The sequence below is a fragment of the Marmota monax genome, unplaced genomic scaffold (genome assembly GCF_021218885.2).
Source record: "Marmota monax isolate L192 unplaced genomic scaffold, Marmota_monax_Labrador192_F-V1.1 WCK01_AAM20220418_F8-fsc00553, whole genome shotgun sequence".
In the NCBI taxonomy this organism is placed as follows: Eukaryota; Metazoa; Chordata; class Mammalia; order Rodentia; family Sciuridae; genus Marmota; species Marmota monax.
This window is the reverse complement of record NW_026691958.1, coordinates 43,858-59,807: the sequence shown is the minus strand read 5'-3', so window position 1 is coordinate 59,807 and position 15,950 is coordinate 43,858. Positions and strand designations below refer to the sequence as shown.

The 15,950-nt window shown below is 41.3% G+C and overlaps 1 protein-coding gene across 1 annotated transcript; it reads left to right on the top strand.

The window, feature by feature from the left end:
- Positions 1 to 1,519: 1,519 nt before the first annotated feature.
- LOC124076119 (ADP-ribosylation factor-like protein 5A) lies at positions 1,520 to 2,237 on the top strand. Its single transcript, XM_046419950.2, has one exon. The coding sequence runs from the start codon at positions 1,606 to 1,608 to the stop codon at positions 2,143 to 2,145; it is 540 nt and encodes a 179-aa protein (XP_046275906.1). The 5' UTR covers positions 1,520 to 1,605; the 3' UTR covers positions 2,146 to 2,237.
- Positions 2,238 to 15,950: the final 13,713 nt, after the last annotated feature.

Here is a 15,950-nt window from a genome sequence, read left to right as displayed (position 1 = left end):
TCCCTCTGGTGGTACAGCTTTTTGCCTCCTTGCCTTTCTTTCTTGGTTGCAACATCCCCAAATCTGTCCTTGAAGGTTAGAGGGAGAAAAATGGAAGGAATGTCCTTCCCCCAGTAAGCCTAAGAATCTAGCAAACTCTCCCCCTGCTGAACTGTAGTTCTCTTCCCCACCCCCCACCCACCCTATGGTGAAGACTGGGTATATTTCACAACAGTTACTCACCTGCTGCAGAGCTGATATTTCTCAGATCATCACTATGTGAATATAGTTGGGTTCCTGGAACCAACTGGAATTCAATCTAGTTTGCAATGGAAGTATGGTGGAATCCCATAAGACTGTGGGCCCCAGCAGGTTCTCACACTTTCAATCTGTTACATACTCAACATATGGCAATTCATCAAAATTACCATTTAAGTTTTCCCACCAGTTTAAGGCTCCAGTAGTTTCTGCTCCAAACAAACAGATTTCAGCTATTTCTGGGTATGTCTTTATCACCAGATTACACTGTTGTGACCTCAGTTCTCAGAAACATAGAAGTGAGTGGGGACACACGGATGCCAGTGATGGGAACATGAGGATAAGGGAATAATTCTATAAAATGGGCCCACTGTGCTGACCCCCACATGCTTTCTTTTCCAAGAAGCAATTTACCTGAAGCTCTGCCTGGCTTAAGTGGACAGGATATGTCACATTCCTCAGCAAACTATCTGTTATCTGCAGGACAAATGCAGGCCTAAAATAATGTCACAATTTACCCGCAGCCCTTCTTGACTTTAAGAATTTAAGGTTAAATATCCAAGTTAGAACTGTCAGCATGGGCCAAGGTGACCTAGAGTTGTCATGGCAGTGGGGACTTGAAAGTCTGATGTCAATCTGTTGTCAGTCAAAAGTCAAGAGGTGGACTTTGGTGGGACTCTCTGGAAATTTCTGTGGAATCACAAATAAAACTCAAGTGCAGGAGAGGCACACTGTCCCCCTTTCCCTTGAGGGTGTCCCCTTTCCTAGTCCTAATAAACTCATTGCCTGTTACTCTGAGCAACATGTCTAAAATCTTTATGATTTGATCACAAGACTCAGTGCTTCCAAGTGCTGGTGTCTTTTTTTTTATTAGTTGTTCAAAATATTACAAAGCTCTTGACATATACAGTGGGGGTGTCTTCATGTGGCTTCAGTTTTTTAGAAGGTCCCATTCCTGTAACAGAAAGAAACTGTCATTGATTTTCAGTTTGACCAACTTTTTCTGTTGTAAGGAGGAGCGATGACTTCCAAGATGTTTATATATCAGGGCTGAAACTCTAAGTCCCAATAAGTTTTGAATCAAGAAATTCTGAATGGGAGGACGGTGGCCCGCGAGGCTCATCGCAGACAACGCGGCGGCGATGTCTGCGAGCCAGGCGAGTGCCGCGGCGGCAGTGGTGGGGCCTCGCGCACGGCAGGGCGGCCTCGGTTTTGGCCTCCCCCCGGTTCCCTGGAAGCGGGCCGGTGGCCAGTGCGGGAACGGCAGCAGCAGCAGAGGCGGAGGCTTCAGTGTGTCTCTCTACCCTTTAGCCTGAGCCAAGGGAGGCCAGGCAGCCCGGGTGGCTGGAGGGGGTCCGCTGCCCGAGAATGGGAATTCTCTTCACCAGGATATGGAGACTGTTCAATCACCAGGAGCACAAAGTTATCATTGTTGGATTGGATAATGCAGGAAAAACTACCATCCTTTACCAATTTTCTATGAATGAAGTTGTACATACATCCCCTACAATAGGAAGTAATGTAGAAGAGATAGTGATTAATAATACACGTTTCCTAATGTGGGATATTGGTGGCCAAGAATCTCTTCGTTCTTCCTGGAATACTTATTATACTAACACGGAGTTTGTAATAGTAGTTGTGGACAGTACAGACAGAGAGAGGATTTCTGTAACTAGAGAAGAACTCTACAAAATGTTAGCACATGAGGACCTAAGAAAAGCTGGATTACTGATTTTTGCTAATAAACAAGACGTTAAAGAATGCATGAGTGTAGCAGAAATCTCCCAGTTTTTGAAGCTAACTTCTATTAAAGATCATCAGTGGCATATCCAGGCATGCTGTGCTCTTACTGGCGAGGGATTATGCCAAGGACTTGAATGGATGATGTCACGACTTAAGATTAGATGATCTCTACTGACCTCTTCTCATAGACTTTGTATAAACAAAGTGCTGGACTTTACCTGAAAGCTGCAAAAATTAATGGTTTAGATATATTTATAATAAACTGTCGCGACCCCTCGCCGGCAAGGGAAAACACGACACAGGATTCTTCTTTCAGCAGTTTATTCAGGCCTTGATTCATGTATCATCTTCTAGTGACCCCCCCGCCGAGCGCCCAAGCACAGCCTAATAAAGCCTCCCGCATACCAATCCCAAGCTGCCACGTGGATCTCTCTCATAGGGTGGTAAGGGATTGCGCGCCAACTCTCCAAAAAAGGAGTTGTTTATCACAGGCCACAGTGGAAGCCGGTGCCATCTTCTAATGGCGGCCACGGTCTATAAGAATGGCTTACCACAGTTCCCCCTTGCAGGCGAAAGTAGAGGTCCTATCCCACTGTGCAGAAGTGGCTGCAGTGTATGGTTCAGTCCTAAGGAGGGCCCTTCCCTAGACCTGGTCCCATATCAGCCGACGCCTTTTTTCATAGGGCGGGGCGTGGACGTCAAACCCGCATGCAATAGGACATGCTTTCCTTGAGGTCCATTGAGGGATCACTCAAGTGCAGTGCCTTGCCTAGCATCCTGCATCGTGATGACGGTGAAAAAGAAAGGGGATTTTACATGTAGCCAGTCAGTAACTATAAGGTTGGAAGTGGCAACACCATCCCTCAGCCCTTGAAAAAACGAAGGGTCCAAAGCATAAAGTGCAGCACCAGCATGGAAGCCCACCTGCGTGCAATGGCAACAAGACCTGCAGAGTGCATGGGCCTTCCAAAACTGGGAAGGCAGGAAGAGGAGGGCATGCCAAACCCAGTGCAATGTCAAAGATGACTTGGGGTGCAATGGCCAAAACCCAGGAAATTATTGCTTAAGTTGCGCAAGCCAAACTTGTGGAGAGATACCATTCTCTAGGGCTGCAAAAGCCTGGACGATCATAGCCTTTTCTTAGCTATGGCGAGCTCTTAGGCGACAGAAAAGCCACAGACAAAGGACAATCCCAAAACAACATATCGATCCAAAAATGCCTACTCCCACCCATTCCTTAAAGAAAGAAAAGGCAGAAGACAACCAATTCGTAAATTGGCCCAATGTCACAGGGTCCACACGAGTGTTGTTCAACATGGCAATTTGTGTCAGTTGGGTCTGGATCAACTTCTCTGCTTCCATGGACCAGTTTCCGGCCAAGTACTGTCCAATGATTTGAGAGGTATTTCTGGAATCATTAAATCTGAGAGATGTTATACATAGATGTGCACGATGATCAACACAACCCAAATGTACTAGGTCTGACAATTCCTCAATCTGAGCTTGGAGGAGATCCACCCTTTGATTAACGGCCAAAATTCCTGATAAAATATGTTGATTGATTTTACTTTGAGACTCTAAAATGCTGGAAGTTTGTTGGATGACCTGATTAACCGTGGCCGCAGTCTGCACTTGACTAGCCATGGCCATTCCGGCAGTGACCGCTGCAGCAGCAGATATTGCAACCGCTGTTACAATAGCTGCCATGATTCCAAAATCCCTACGGCACCTGAGCACCTCAATAATAGGGAAGGAGTCCGGATCCGCAGTAACCGGAATCAGGACGAAAGTCGGGACCTTCATAACAACTGCCGTGCTCCAAGATCCATTCCAACACTCAGATAAGACACATGTACAATTAGAACAGTCAATCATTTCTGATCCTGTAGTATTGGTATCATTGGTCAAAAGGAACAGAAACGGAGAATAAAGACAGACTGCTGCAGAGGGCAGTGTAGCATTGGACACCTGAGAATTGTATGAAATGTTTTTAAGCCTCCTACCATTATCAGTGTCCTGTACAGAGCCAGACACATTAAACAGCCAGCTCTGGACTCCTCTCAATTGAGCCAGAGCAGAGACATCGGCTGTGGCCCCCTTTTCATTGGAAATCAACCATTGAAACCAAGACCAGCCTGTTCCTGTAGTGGAATTAGCCTTGGAAGAGTTATACAAATACCTTTTAAGAGAAGGGGAAAGAGAGAAACCCACAGCAACTTGGCGCTTCTCCCAAGAATGATCTTGACAAGGCGTGAATGTCGGGGGGAAAGAATAGTACGGGGTACAATAAGGAGAGGCCTTAAAATAAGTGGCATTACTAGCGTTAGGAAAAGCCACCGGGAGTGACACCTGGGAAGTTATAGCCAAAGTGGTGATATTCATTTTGGTCGAATTTGTAGTCTCTCCTGAGCCCTCCTGTACCCCACTACTCACTTGGCTAAGCACCGCAGACAAGGTTCCCAGTGAGACCCTACTGTTCTGTAAGGGGTCCTCCCAATTGGACAAATTGTTGCGCTGTAAGCGAATACAACGGGTTCTCAAGAAACTGAAGCAGAAAGTTCCCGTGACATTAACACGAGAAAGGTTGAAAACCTGTTCCCCGTCTCCTCTAGGGGAGACACAAGGGGCAGACATCTCACATGAAGTAGAAAAAAAGAGTGGGGAGGACACTAGAATTTTTATGGACCGGCATCGGCCATGTCCGAGCTACCGCCCACCACTGCATCGGTAACATCTGGACCATCATCGTCTGTGATAGGGCCAGGATACTCAGCAGAATGAAGGGTCTCATCATTGGACTCTTGTGGGGTCCCCCGTTGTTGGTCAGTTGTCTTCGAGACTTTTCTCGTTAGCCGTTCAGGGATCCACACCGGCTCCGTTCGGACCTGTGGGAAAACACAAACAGAACCTCATGCCCATGCCAGCACGGGATCAGGCCCATACCATTGTCCAGAAAGTACATCTTTCCACTTAACATACCCAAAATTCGGGGCAGAGGTCGAACAATGCCTATCTGCAGCAGAGCGCCCTTGAATGTCCAGATTTAAAAAATTGATAGTAAATAGAGCCAGGGAGAGGCGCTCTTTCGGGGAGTGGCCTAAGCCAATTCCCCCTTTTTGTTTTAGTAACATCTCTTTTAGAGTCTTATGAGCACGCTCTACAATGCCCTGGCCTTGTGGATTGTAAGGTAAACCATGGACAAGTTGGATACCCATCTTGCTGCAAAAGGAAGAAAATTGTCGCCCAGTATATGCTGGACCATTGTCCGTCTTAATGGACTGTGGTAAGCCCCAGGCTGCCCAAGCTTCCAAGCAGTGTGTGATAACATTTCCAGCTTTTTCCCCAGACAAAGCGGAAGCATAGATAATGCCAGAACAAGTATCTACAGATACACGGACATATTTAAGTTTACCAAAGTCAGGAACATGAGTAACATCCATTTGCCATATAGTTAAAGGCCGTAAACCACGAGGATTTACGCCTATAGAGGGAGGATGATGTAAAATCACACAATTAGGACAATCCAACACAATTTGTAGAGCATCAGCACGGGAGATGGTAAAACGTTTCTGAAGTGCTCGTGCATTAATATGAAACTTACTATGAAAGTCTGCAGTTTGATCTAAGGAGGAAATAGGGAACACCCAAGAAGGATGAGTAGCAAGATCTGCCTGGGCATTGCCCGCAGAAAGAGCACCTGGTAAACCTGTGTGGGCTCGAATATGCAAGGGGTAAAAACAGGCGGAACGATTCCAAATCAATGTTTGAAGATGGAGAAAAAGGGAAGACATTACTCCTGATGTGTGTATGGGACCCACTGCTTCCAACACCTTTAAAGCTTGAACTACATAGACAGAATCTGAGATTAAATTAAAAGGAAATGGACATTGTTCAAAAACTTTTATGACAATTTGCAGCTCCACCCATTGTGGATTACCAGGAGCAAACTGATGTTGGATAGGAGGTTGATCATTTATCACATAAGCTCCAATACCAGTCTTAGATCCATCTGTAAAGATATTCGCAGCTCCTGGAATAGGCGTGGAAGAAGTGATTTTAGGGAAAATGACAGGATGTTCCTTAACAAATGCAATAAGAGGATGTGATGGATAGTGATTATCTATCTCTCCTGGAAAAGAGCATCGTAATATAGCCCAATTATCCAAGTTAGCACATAAGACCAGAATTTGTTGACATGTATAAGGAACAATCACAGACGTTGGAGATAAACCAAAAAATTGTACACTTTGTTGTATCCCTGACATAGCTAAGGAAGCAACTGCATCAGGATAATACTCAAGGGATTTTCCAGGGGACATACGTGGATGTATCCACAGTAAAGGACCATCTTGCCATAAAACTCCAGTAGGTTGTCGCGCAGTGGCGAGCACACATAGTTGGAGAGGTTTATCCTCTTGAAACCTACAAAGGCTAGCATGTTGTATAGCCTCCTCCACTTTCAGCAGCGCTGACCTTGCTTCCTCAGTAAGATGCCGAGGGGAAGAAAGGTCTGAATCACCTTTAAGAATTTCACACAAGGGTTTTAATTCAGCATTGGGAATACGTAAATAACCTCTAATCCAATTTATGTCACCCAATAATTTTTGGAAATCATTTAAGGTACGTAAATTATCGGTCCTGAGAGTTACCTTTTGGGGTGTAATAGTTTTACAAGAGATAGTAGCACCAAGATAATCAATAGAATCTCCTGTTTGTACTTTATCAGATGAAATAAGCAAGCCCTTTGATTGTAATAAATGTACCAAATCAGTGTAAGCTGCTTCCAACATATATTTGGTCTTGGCTGCCAGCAATATATCATCCATATAATGTATACACTTCAACAATGGATACTTTTGTCTGAGTGGGACAATGGCCGCTCCTACAAACATTTGACACATTGTAGGGCTATTGGCCATGCCTTGAGGCAAAACCACCCATTCAAACCTTTGATCAGGCTCCTCATGATTACATGAAGGCAGAGTAAAAGCAAAACGTTCGGAGTCCTGAGGATGCAATGGAATGGAAAAGAAACAATCTTTAATGTCTATACATATCACTGGCCAATTTTTTGGAATTGTTGAAAGCAAAGGCAAACCTCTCTGAATGGGTCCCATGAGCTGCATTTGAGCATTAATGGCCCGTAGATCGTGTAACAACCACCATTTTCCAGACTTCTTTTTAATAATAAATATGGGTGTATTCCATGGAGAAGTGGAGGGCTTTATATGTTCCAACTTTAATTGTTCTTTTACTAAAGCATAAGCTGCAGTCAATTTTTCAGAGGGGAGCGGCCACTGAGGAACCCACACTGGCTCCCCTGTTTTCCAGGTAATGGGCACCTGATCCTCAGCGGCCCCTAGGAAAAACCCAGTCCATGTCTATTAAGTTTTTGCTGAGGTTCTAAAGGATGTCTACGTCCTTGCAAATTTTTTCCTAATCCAAGACCTGGTCTATATCCCATGCCCTGCATTATCTTTTGGGCAACTGTTGAATATTCATTACTAAGTTGAAACCCCATGTCCTTCATAAGATCACGTCCCCATAGAGAGATAGGGAGGTCAAGCACATATGGCTGAAAAGTTCCAGAATGTCCTTCAGAATCTTTCCAGGATAAATGCCTGCAGCTGACTTGTGGAGCTTGAGCGTATCCTAAACCTCTTAGTGATTGATCTGAGAGCTGTACCGGCCACCCCTTCGACCAGTCCTTTTGTGCAATTATACTATGATCTGCTCCAGTATCTAGTAATCCCAAAATTGATTTGCCTTCTATAGTTAAGTTTAAAGTAGGACGGTCATTCATATCCAAGGACAAATAAACAGAATTCCCTCCGGTGACTCCAATCTCATCACTTGTTCTTAAAAAGGAATCAGCAGGAAAGCGGGTATGCAAACTAGGTAGAATTAGCAATTGGGCAATCCTGTCTCCTGGGGAAATGGACACAATGCCTTTTGGGGCCTCCACCATAACCTTCACTGTTCCTACCGTGTCCGGATTAATAATCCCAGGAAAAACATGAAGGCCTTGTAGGACGGAAGAAGCACACCCAATTAACAAGCCCACAGTGCCAGATGGTAAAGGTCCTTTAAATTCAGTCTCCACCAGTTGGACTCCCATTTTAGGTGTTAATACAAGTCTGGCGGCGGAGCAGAGGTCCAGTCCCGCGGCACCTGTAGTGGCTCTCCGCGATTCTTGGGATGGCGCAGGGACGGCCATGACTCGGTTTCCATTGTCCCATTTTCCATTGCCCCATATATTTGTGGGCCCTGGGGTCGGGGGCCCCCCCGGCCGTTTTTTGGCATGTTTTTATCTTTTAAAGGTTGACCATGTATGTCTCTAACTGATCTACACTCATTAGCCCAATGCTTTCCCCTTTTACATCTGGGGCATAAGCCCGGTTGACGGCTAACAGAAGTGTGCTCAATTCTGGATGTTCCCTTCTTGTTAGGACATTCTCGTTTAAAGTGTCCTCCTTGACCACACCCAAAACACCTTCCAGCAACAGGGCTGGATTTACGTGATAATTGAAGAACAGCAGCAGCAAGGCCTGCATTAGTTAACGGCCCACCTATTTCCCTACAGACTTTCATCCAGGCCTCTATGCCTTTGTTTTTGTAAGGGGTAATAGCTGCTTTACATTCTTTAGTACATTGTTCAAAAACAATCTGTTTAATCAAGGGCATTGCTGTTATCAGGGTCACCAAAGATTTTTCCTGCGGCGTCTACCATCCTGGCGACAAAGTCTGAGAAAGGTTCTGTGGGGTCTTGTATAATTTTAGTCAGATTGCCAGACACTTCTCCTCTATTTGGGAGTGATTTCCATGCAAGGATACAAATGTTATTAATCTGTTCATATACTTCAGGGGGGTATCCTGTTTGTTGGTTAGCAAACCTGCCTTGTCCCAAAAGCATATCCTTATCCCAGGCAGGGTGCCCCGCTGCGTGATTTTGGGCAGCTTGCTCTACTGCACCCTCTAGCATAAATGCTCTCCAATCCAAATATTTACCTGGGGAAACACAAGCATGGACTAGACTAGCCCAATCTGAGGGAGTCATGCAAAATCTAGTAAGTCCCTCCACCTGAGTGAGAGTGAAAGCGGCATCTATGCCATAAGTGCGAACGGATTCTGCCAAAGTTTTAACTATCTTAAAGTCTAAAGGCTCATGATACCTTCCTCTATTATTGTCCTGAAACACCGGGTACGCAAGTCCCATATCTGTATTAACTGTCCTCCAAACTTGCGCATGAAAAGATCTCCCGGAACTTTGGCCCTCCCCCACATACGGGGGTGGGGCAACAGGCCTCATATCTTCTTCTAAATTTTCAACCTCCTCCTCCTCAGAATTCTGTTGACCAATATTAGATCCCTCCCCCTTCTTGCAGTAGGCTTGCATGCCTTGTGTCTCCCTTTTCTTCTTTTTTATTTTTATCTTGCGTAGTTGTTGCAACAATATATCAAGGTCCTCAGAACACTCTGAGCCGCTTGTGTCCTCAGGTGTTTTGAATTCGGTCAAGTCTGGATAGAGCCTTCTCCTATTTTTATTTTCAGGCTCTTTTGCCTTCTCACTACTCTTACTCTTAATACTCTCTGCCACTTCACTACGTGATCCTTCAGATTTTTCCTCATGTAGTTGTTCAAGAACAGCCTGACCCTCACTCACAGCTTCTTGGCATTTACCATCTGTTATACATCCTCTAACTAACTTCCAAAGTGGTATAACGCCACCCTCTAAGGTGCCTTGCTCACGAGCGAAATCTAGATCTTTCCCTAATTTGTCCCAACTAGGAATCGTAAGACTCCCTGAAAAGGCAAACCAAGGAGCCGCTATATCAGCTTCTCTCAAAAACATCTGCAAAGTGCTCTGCTTTACCTTAAGTCCTTTTGAACGTAGCAACCCATCTAGGGCCAACAAAATTGGGCTTGAAGAAGTAGCGCCCATAATGTTTTTAGAGCTATAAAGAAAGTGAAGGTACAAAATTCCCCGCTCTCTTCCTTTTACAGGGGAGCGTCCTTTTTCCCGCTCTCTCTCTATTTACAGAGAGAGCGCCCCGCTATTTGCTTGCGGATTCCCACTTTACCTGGGAACTTACCGGTGCACCACCCTGACTGCTGAAAGTTCTGGATCCTGGGTTCGAGGAATATAATTCCCCGTCCGGGCCACCAATTGCCGCGACCCCTCGCCGGCAAGGGAAAACACGACACAGGATTCTTCTTTCAGCAGTTTATTCAGGCCTTGATTCATGTATCATCTTCTAGTGACCCCCCCCACCGAGCGCCCAAGCACAGCCTAATAAAGCCTCCCGCATACCAATCCCAAGCTGCCACGTGGATCTCTCTCATAGGGTGGTAAGGGATTGCGCGCCAACTCTCCAAAAAAGGAGTTGTTTATCAAAGGCCACAGTGGAAGCCGGCGCCATCTTCTAATGGCGGCCACGGTCTATAAGAATGGCTTACCACAATAAACTGATTTCAATTTTTTTCTATAAGAAGAAAAATTAAGACCACTTATTTGAAAACAAGATGGGAGTCTCATCTTCCAATTTGCTTTCTCATTAGTTCCTTTCAAAGTACTTTATTAAAGCTGTGATTGACATTTTTCTCAATGAATCCTCTCAGGACAATGTATAGCCTGTGTACAAAGGGAGAGGAAGATGTTTTGAACTTTAAGAGCTTTATTATCAGTATACCCCTCCCCAACTGAATGTTGTTCTCTTTTTGTTCCACTAAGTCAAAATACAAATCAGCACAGATACTGTTTCCAATATTTTAAATGTCATGTTAGTTATGAAAAAAAAAAGTATTTTACTTAAGGTTGTGTGTGTATTATGTATATACCTCAAGTTCAAGTTAATGGCTTTGATTTGTGTTCTAAAGAAAAGCAAATAACGCAAAAATTAGTAATATCCTTAGTTATTGCCCTAATGAGATAAGTACTGGCATTGGTATTAAGTGCCATTTTATACTTTTCCTGTTTGTTTTCTGTATTGTACTAATCAAACGTCCCCTCTCCCCCAATCATTGAGCTGCTCTTAAGAAAAAAAAAGATACAGGAAAAAGCTTGACATTGTATACCCATTTTTGTTGATCAATAACACACATAGAAATGTGTAATCCAACTAAGTGAAATATCTGTCAAATTTTTGGCTTACCCAGTTGACAGAATTGCACAGTGGAGCATTGATCAGATTAATCCTTGTATTGGTCTAAATTATTGAATAGATTATTAATCCACTTATAAATCAATCATAAATTGTGATTAAAACTATCAAGTGATTTCTTCTTAATTAAAATCTATTGTGTGAAACATGTCTACCCAAAGAGGTAACATTCTATAAATATTATTAAACAATTAGCTAGAGTCTTTTTAAGTATAAAATTATATATGTCAAGCTGTTAAAATGAGAGTACAAGTAATGCATAAAAAATTTCTGAGCAACATTTGAAATTTTTTAATTTGGAGATTTCTTATTTCTTATTTTAGGATTTGGAATCCTTTTGAGGTTTTTTTGTTGTTCTTAAGTTTTCTTTGATCTTTCACCTTGTAAATGCATTGTTTAACAATTAATAGTGGTAAATTTTTAATGCTGTTGGCTGGAAAACTGATTGGTGTATGATATATTATTCGTACTAAGAAATAACTTGACCCAAAATACCTTTTGTTTGCTTAGGTTTCTTTCTTTCTTTTTAATGTCTGAAAATTGAAGGTATTTTTGTCATAATTGTAAACAGAATTATCCTGTATTAAAATATATACTCTATTTGTGTATCTTTTATGCCCTGAAAATTTGAAGGTTAATCCATACTGGCATGTTTTAGAACATTCAAAAAAAGAAATTACTTTTAATACCAACCTTTTAAATTTCATGAAGATTTTGGTAGGAATAATAGTATATGCTATAAGCATTGACAAAACTGAAAATTTCTTTCTATGAAATATAAAATGCTCAGTATCTAAATCCAAGTTGGGTGTGGTATATCAGTGTTAACTTTGGATGTTTTGTGTTTTATATTTATGTTGCAGTGTTCAAAATGCAAATATAACATTTAATATTTGTCATGCTTTTACAAAAGTGAATTCTAAATTACTAAGCTTTGTCCATATGTACTCATACTTTTGGAATTACTTGTTGTATATTAAAAATTCCCTTAACCCCCCCCCCCAAAAAAAAAAAAAAAAGAAATTCTGAATGCCCACAAAATAACAAAAATCCTTTTAACTGCTCAGTTTAAATGCTGAATTAAGGAAACAAATTCCAGATGATTAGACCAATGTTAATAGGAGGCTAACAGGTGTCTGTGTAGCATTATGCAGAAATGCAGAATACAGGAAGGACAGCCAACACCTTTCACAGAATCTTTTATACTTTGCTTTAATTTTGACTAAAAATTATTTGCACTTTTATGCATCTACCTAAATTTGTTCTCAACCAAAGTGATACAATTTTACTTCACTCAACTCAATTAAATGAGTTTCTGAAAAAAAAATTTGTATTGTTTCTGAGGTCTCATCTGGAAGGAATAAAATAGCCTACCAAGCAAGATTTTTCAGGAGTAAAGCATCACTCAGAGAAATTTTTCCCCTTATGGGGATATTTGTAAAAAAAGATGAGGCATTTTAAATCTTTAATAATCTCAATAATAGTAAGAAGAGCTATTACATTTTATTATTGCAGTTTTTTTCTGGCACCTGAAAATTTGTTTGCAATTTCAAAATCAGAGAATACCTTTGGTATGTTCAGCTGGTCATTTGTCCTGGAAAGATTGAGGAGATGAAATATAGTGTGGAAGGTCATTACAACTTCTGCTGTGATTATTTTATTTTCATCTGAATTTTTTAAATCAGGAAATTTGTTACATTATCCATTTCTACAGGACAAATTGAGGAAATAATATACCTCTTAGCTTAACTACTAGTGTATGCTGGAGTATACATCTGACTAGCCATTGTTTTTGATTCTAAATAACCAACTGCACATTGAAGAGCTTCAAAGGATTTTCCCTTCATTCAACAGAAACCCAAAGTTTTTAAAATTAATAAAAAATTTGCACTTGAATTTGAGATACAAATATACACAAATAAAAATAGATAATAGGGTAGATGTAAAGTTAAGTGTTCTTACCAAAAAATATAAATAGATTATAGCAATCATTGCAAGAATTTAAAATACTGAATTTAATAGTCTCATTCATGAGGCTAACAGTAAATTAACAGTAAGTTGAACTGTTGAAATGGTTGCAGACTTGCAAACTCAACCATAAATTAAACTTGATATGCAGAAAAGGTGAGCTTCACGTGTTCCTGCACGGGAGAGCTGCACTTGCAAGAACAGTCTCTCTGAAGAAAGCCAAAGCTGATGTTATCCAAGGTTCCTAAAGTTCAGTATCCAGGATTGGTGGATTTTTAGAAGCAGGAGCGTTTATAAACAGACAGATTTTCAACTGTGTTAATGTGGTCACTAGAATAGGGTATTGACTGGTGTCCTTTCAGGAACATGGTTTCTGAAGTGAGGTCCTTTCTGATTGTTGACTAGAAGCATGAAACTGATGATGGTCTTTCAGAAGCTAGAGGTTGGCATTAACTTCCTAACTTTCAGAAGGAGGTCCACTGGAATAAGGCTGGCCCTGGTTTTAGAGCATGTGTGCTGTTTGGACATCTAATTATTAATAATTATTTGTTTACAACTTGGGACTTTGGCCAAAACAATATTCTTATCCTTTCTTTAAGATGGAAAGCAAGTATTTTCAACTCTTAGTTCTCTTTCATCTTTCCTTAGCCAAACATACAGAAGACACCATAAAGGGTTGCTCAGATCACTTGGTAGAGGTGATTTCAGCTTGTGTTGCTACTTAGGTGATTTAAATGACAATTACAGAGGCAGAAAAAATAGCTCTAACTGCTGATATTTTACTAATTGGAAAAAAATTTCTGAATACATTTAGGGTGTCCTGACAGTGCAGGATTCAAGATGTAATCATTAAATATAGGACATCTGTCTGGCAGCCTTATCTGTGGGCCAGATTAGCTTTCTTGTTACTCAGCACCCTCTTCTATTTGCCTGGGATAACCCTGTTTATTCTAATAAAGGATTATTTGTCTCCTATTCTTCATCCATGCAGCACTTGCTTGAATTTGTATTCTCATTCATTTATCACTTGAATCACAATAGTCTAAATTTCTAGGCATCAGTCTATCTAGGTTTCTTTAACCTCCTCCTAAATTGATCCTCTATACATTGTTGCTGAACAAATTCCCTTGCTTGATAGTAATATAATTTTATTTATTTATTTTTAGTACTGGGATTGAACCCAGAAGGGCTTTACCACTGAGCCACATCTTCATCTCTTTTTAAAAATTTGAGACAAGGTCTTGCTAAGTTGCTTAGAGCCTTGCTAAATTACTGAGGCTGGCTTTGAACTTGTGATCCTCCTGTCTCAGCCTCCAGAGTCACTGGGATTCCAGGCATGCCCCACACACATTTGGCCGAGTATTAATTTTAGGATAAAACACAAGTTCCTTACCATGGCAAATGAGGCCTTTTGTTATGTGGCCTCTGCCTTCTCCTCAGGATTTAATATCTTTTATTCTTCTGCTCACTAGCTCTACACATTTCCTAAAGTGCCATATTACTCACCTGTACTCTTGAACATGTAGTTTACTTATTTGAAATGCTTATCTCACTTTTGCAAGAGTTTTTATCATCCAAAATGGCTCAGGCCTCATTGCCTCTGCAAAGCTTTCTTTGATATCTCCAGGCCCCCTACAGCTCTTTTTTCATCCAGTGCAAAACTTTACAACATTCTTGCACTGCAACATATTGTCATAATTAAACTGTTTTGTCTGATAAAACAAGCAGTTATATACAGTGACACATTTCCCTATTTCTTTCATAGTCCCTCAACTCCCTTCTCTTCCCCTACTCCATAGCTTCTTGAAGGAAGGTCTGTGCCTTTTTTCTTAAAATTTGCAATGTGTAATACAGTACACATCTTGAAGCAGGGATTAAAAAAAAAATACTGGGTTGCGGGGTGTAGCTTAGTAGTATACAGTGCTTGCCTAGTATGCAGGAGGCCCTAGGTTTGATCACTAGCATTTGGAGGGAAAAACACCAAGTTTATAAAATAATTTACAAAATAATATGACAGTCTATTTGGGCTGCTATAACAAAATATCCAAGACTGGGTAACTTTGAACAATAGAAACTTCTCACAGTTGAGGCTGGGAAGTCCAGGATTAAGGTGCTAGTCGGTTGTCTGGTGAGGGTCATCTGGTTCAAAGATGGCATCCTCTGATTAAAGGGCAGAGCAAGTTATACCAGGGTTGTATTTTTTTGGTACCGTTGATTGAACCCAGGGGTGCTTAACTACTGAGCTATGTACTCAACCCTTTAAAAAAAAAAAAAAAAAAAAAAAACAACTTTATTTTGAGATAGGTCTTTCCAAAGTTGCTTAGGGCCTGGATAGGTTGCTGAAGCTGGCTTTGAATTGGTGATCCTCCTGCCTTCAGCCTCCCAAGCTGCTGAGATTACAAGTGTGGGCCACCTCACCAGGTCTGGGACTATCTTATTAGGGCATAAACTCCATTCACAAGGACTCCACTATCATGACTTAATCACTTCCCCAAAGGCCCTATTTCTTAACATAACCTCAGAGGTTAGAATTTCAACATTTTGAGAAAGAGCATTCACACCACAAAAACATTTTTCGAGCTTTTGAGTTGCTTAGAGCCTTGCTAAATTACTGAGGCTGGCTAAATTTTATTTTATTTTTTAATGAGAAAACCTCATAGTAGCTTTAAAATTGATATAGTTGCCTATTTTGTATTTAATACCCCTAGGTGACAGCTCACAAGATATTAGTGGGTATATCTTCATAATAAATAATTTCAAAGCAATATTTTTTTTCTTAAAAGAAAAATTAGGTGAAAATTTTTAATTCACAGTAATTACTAAATCAGAGACCAGATTTTT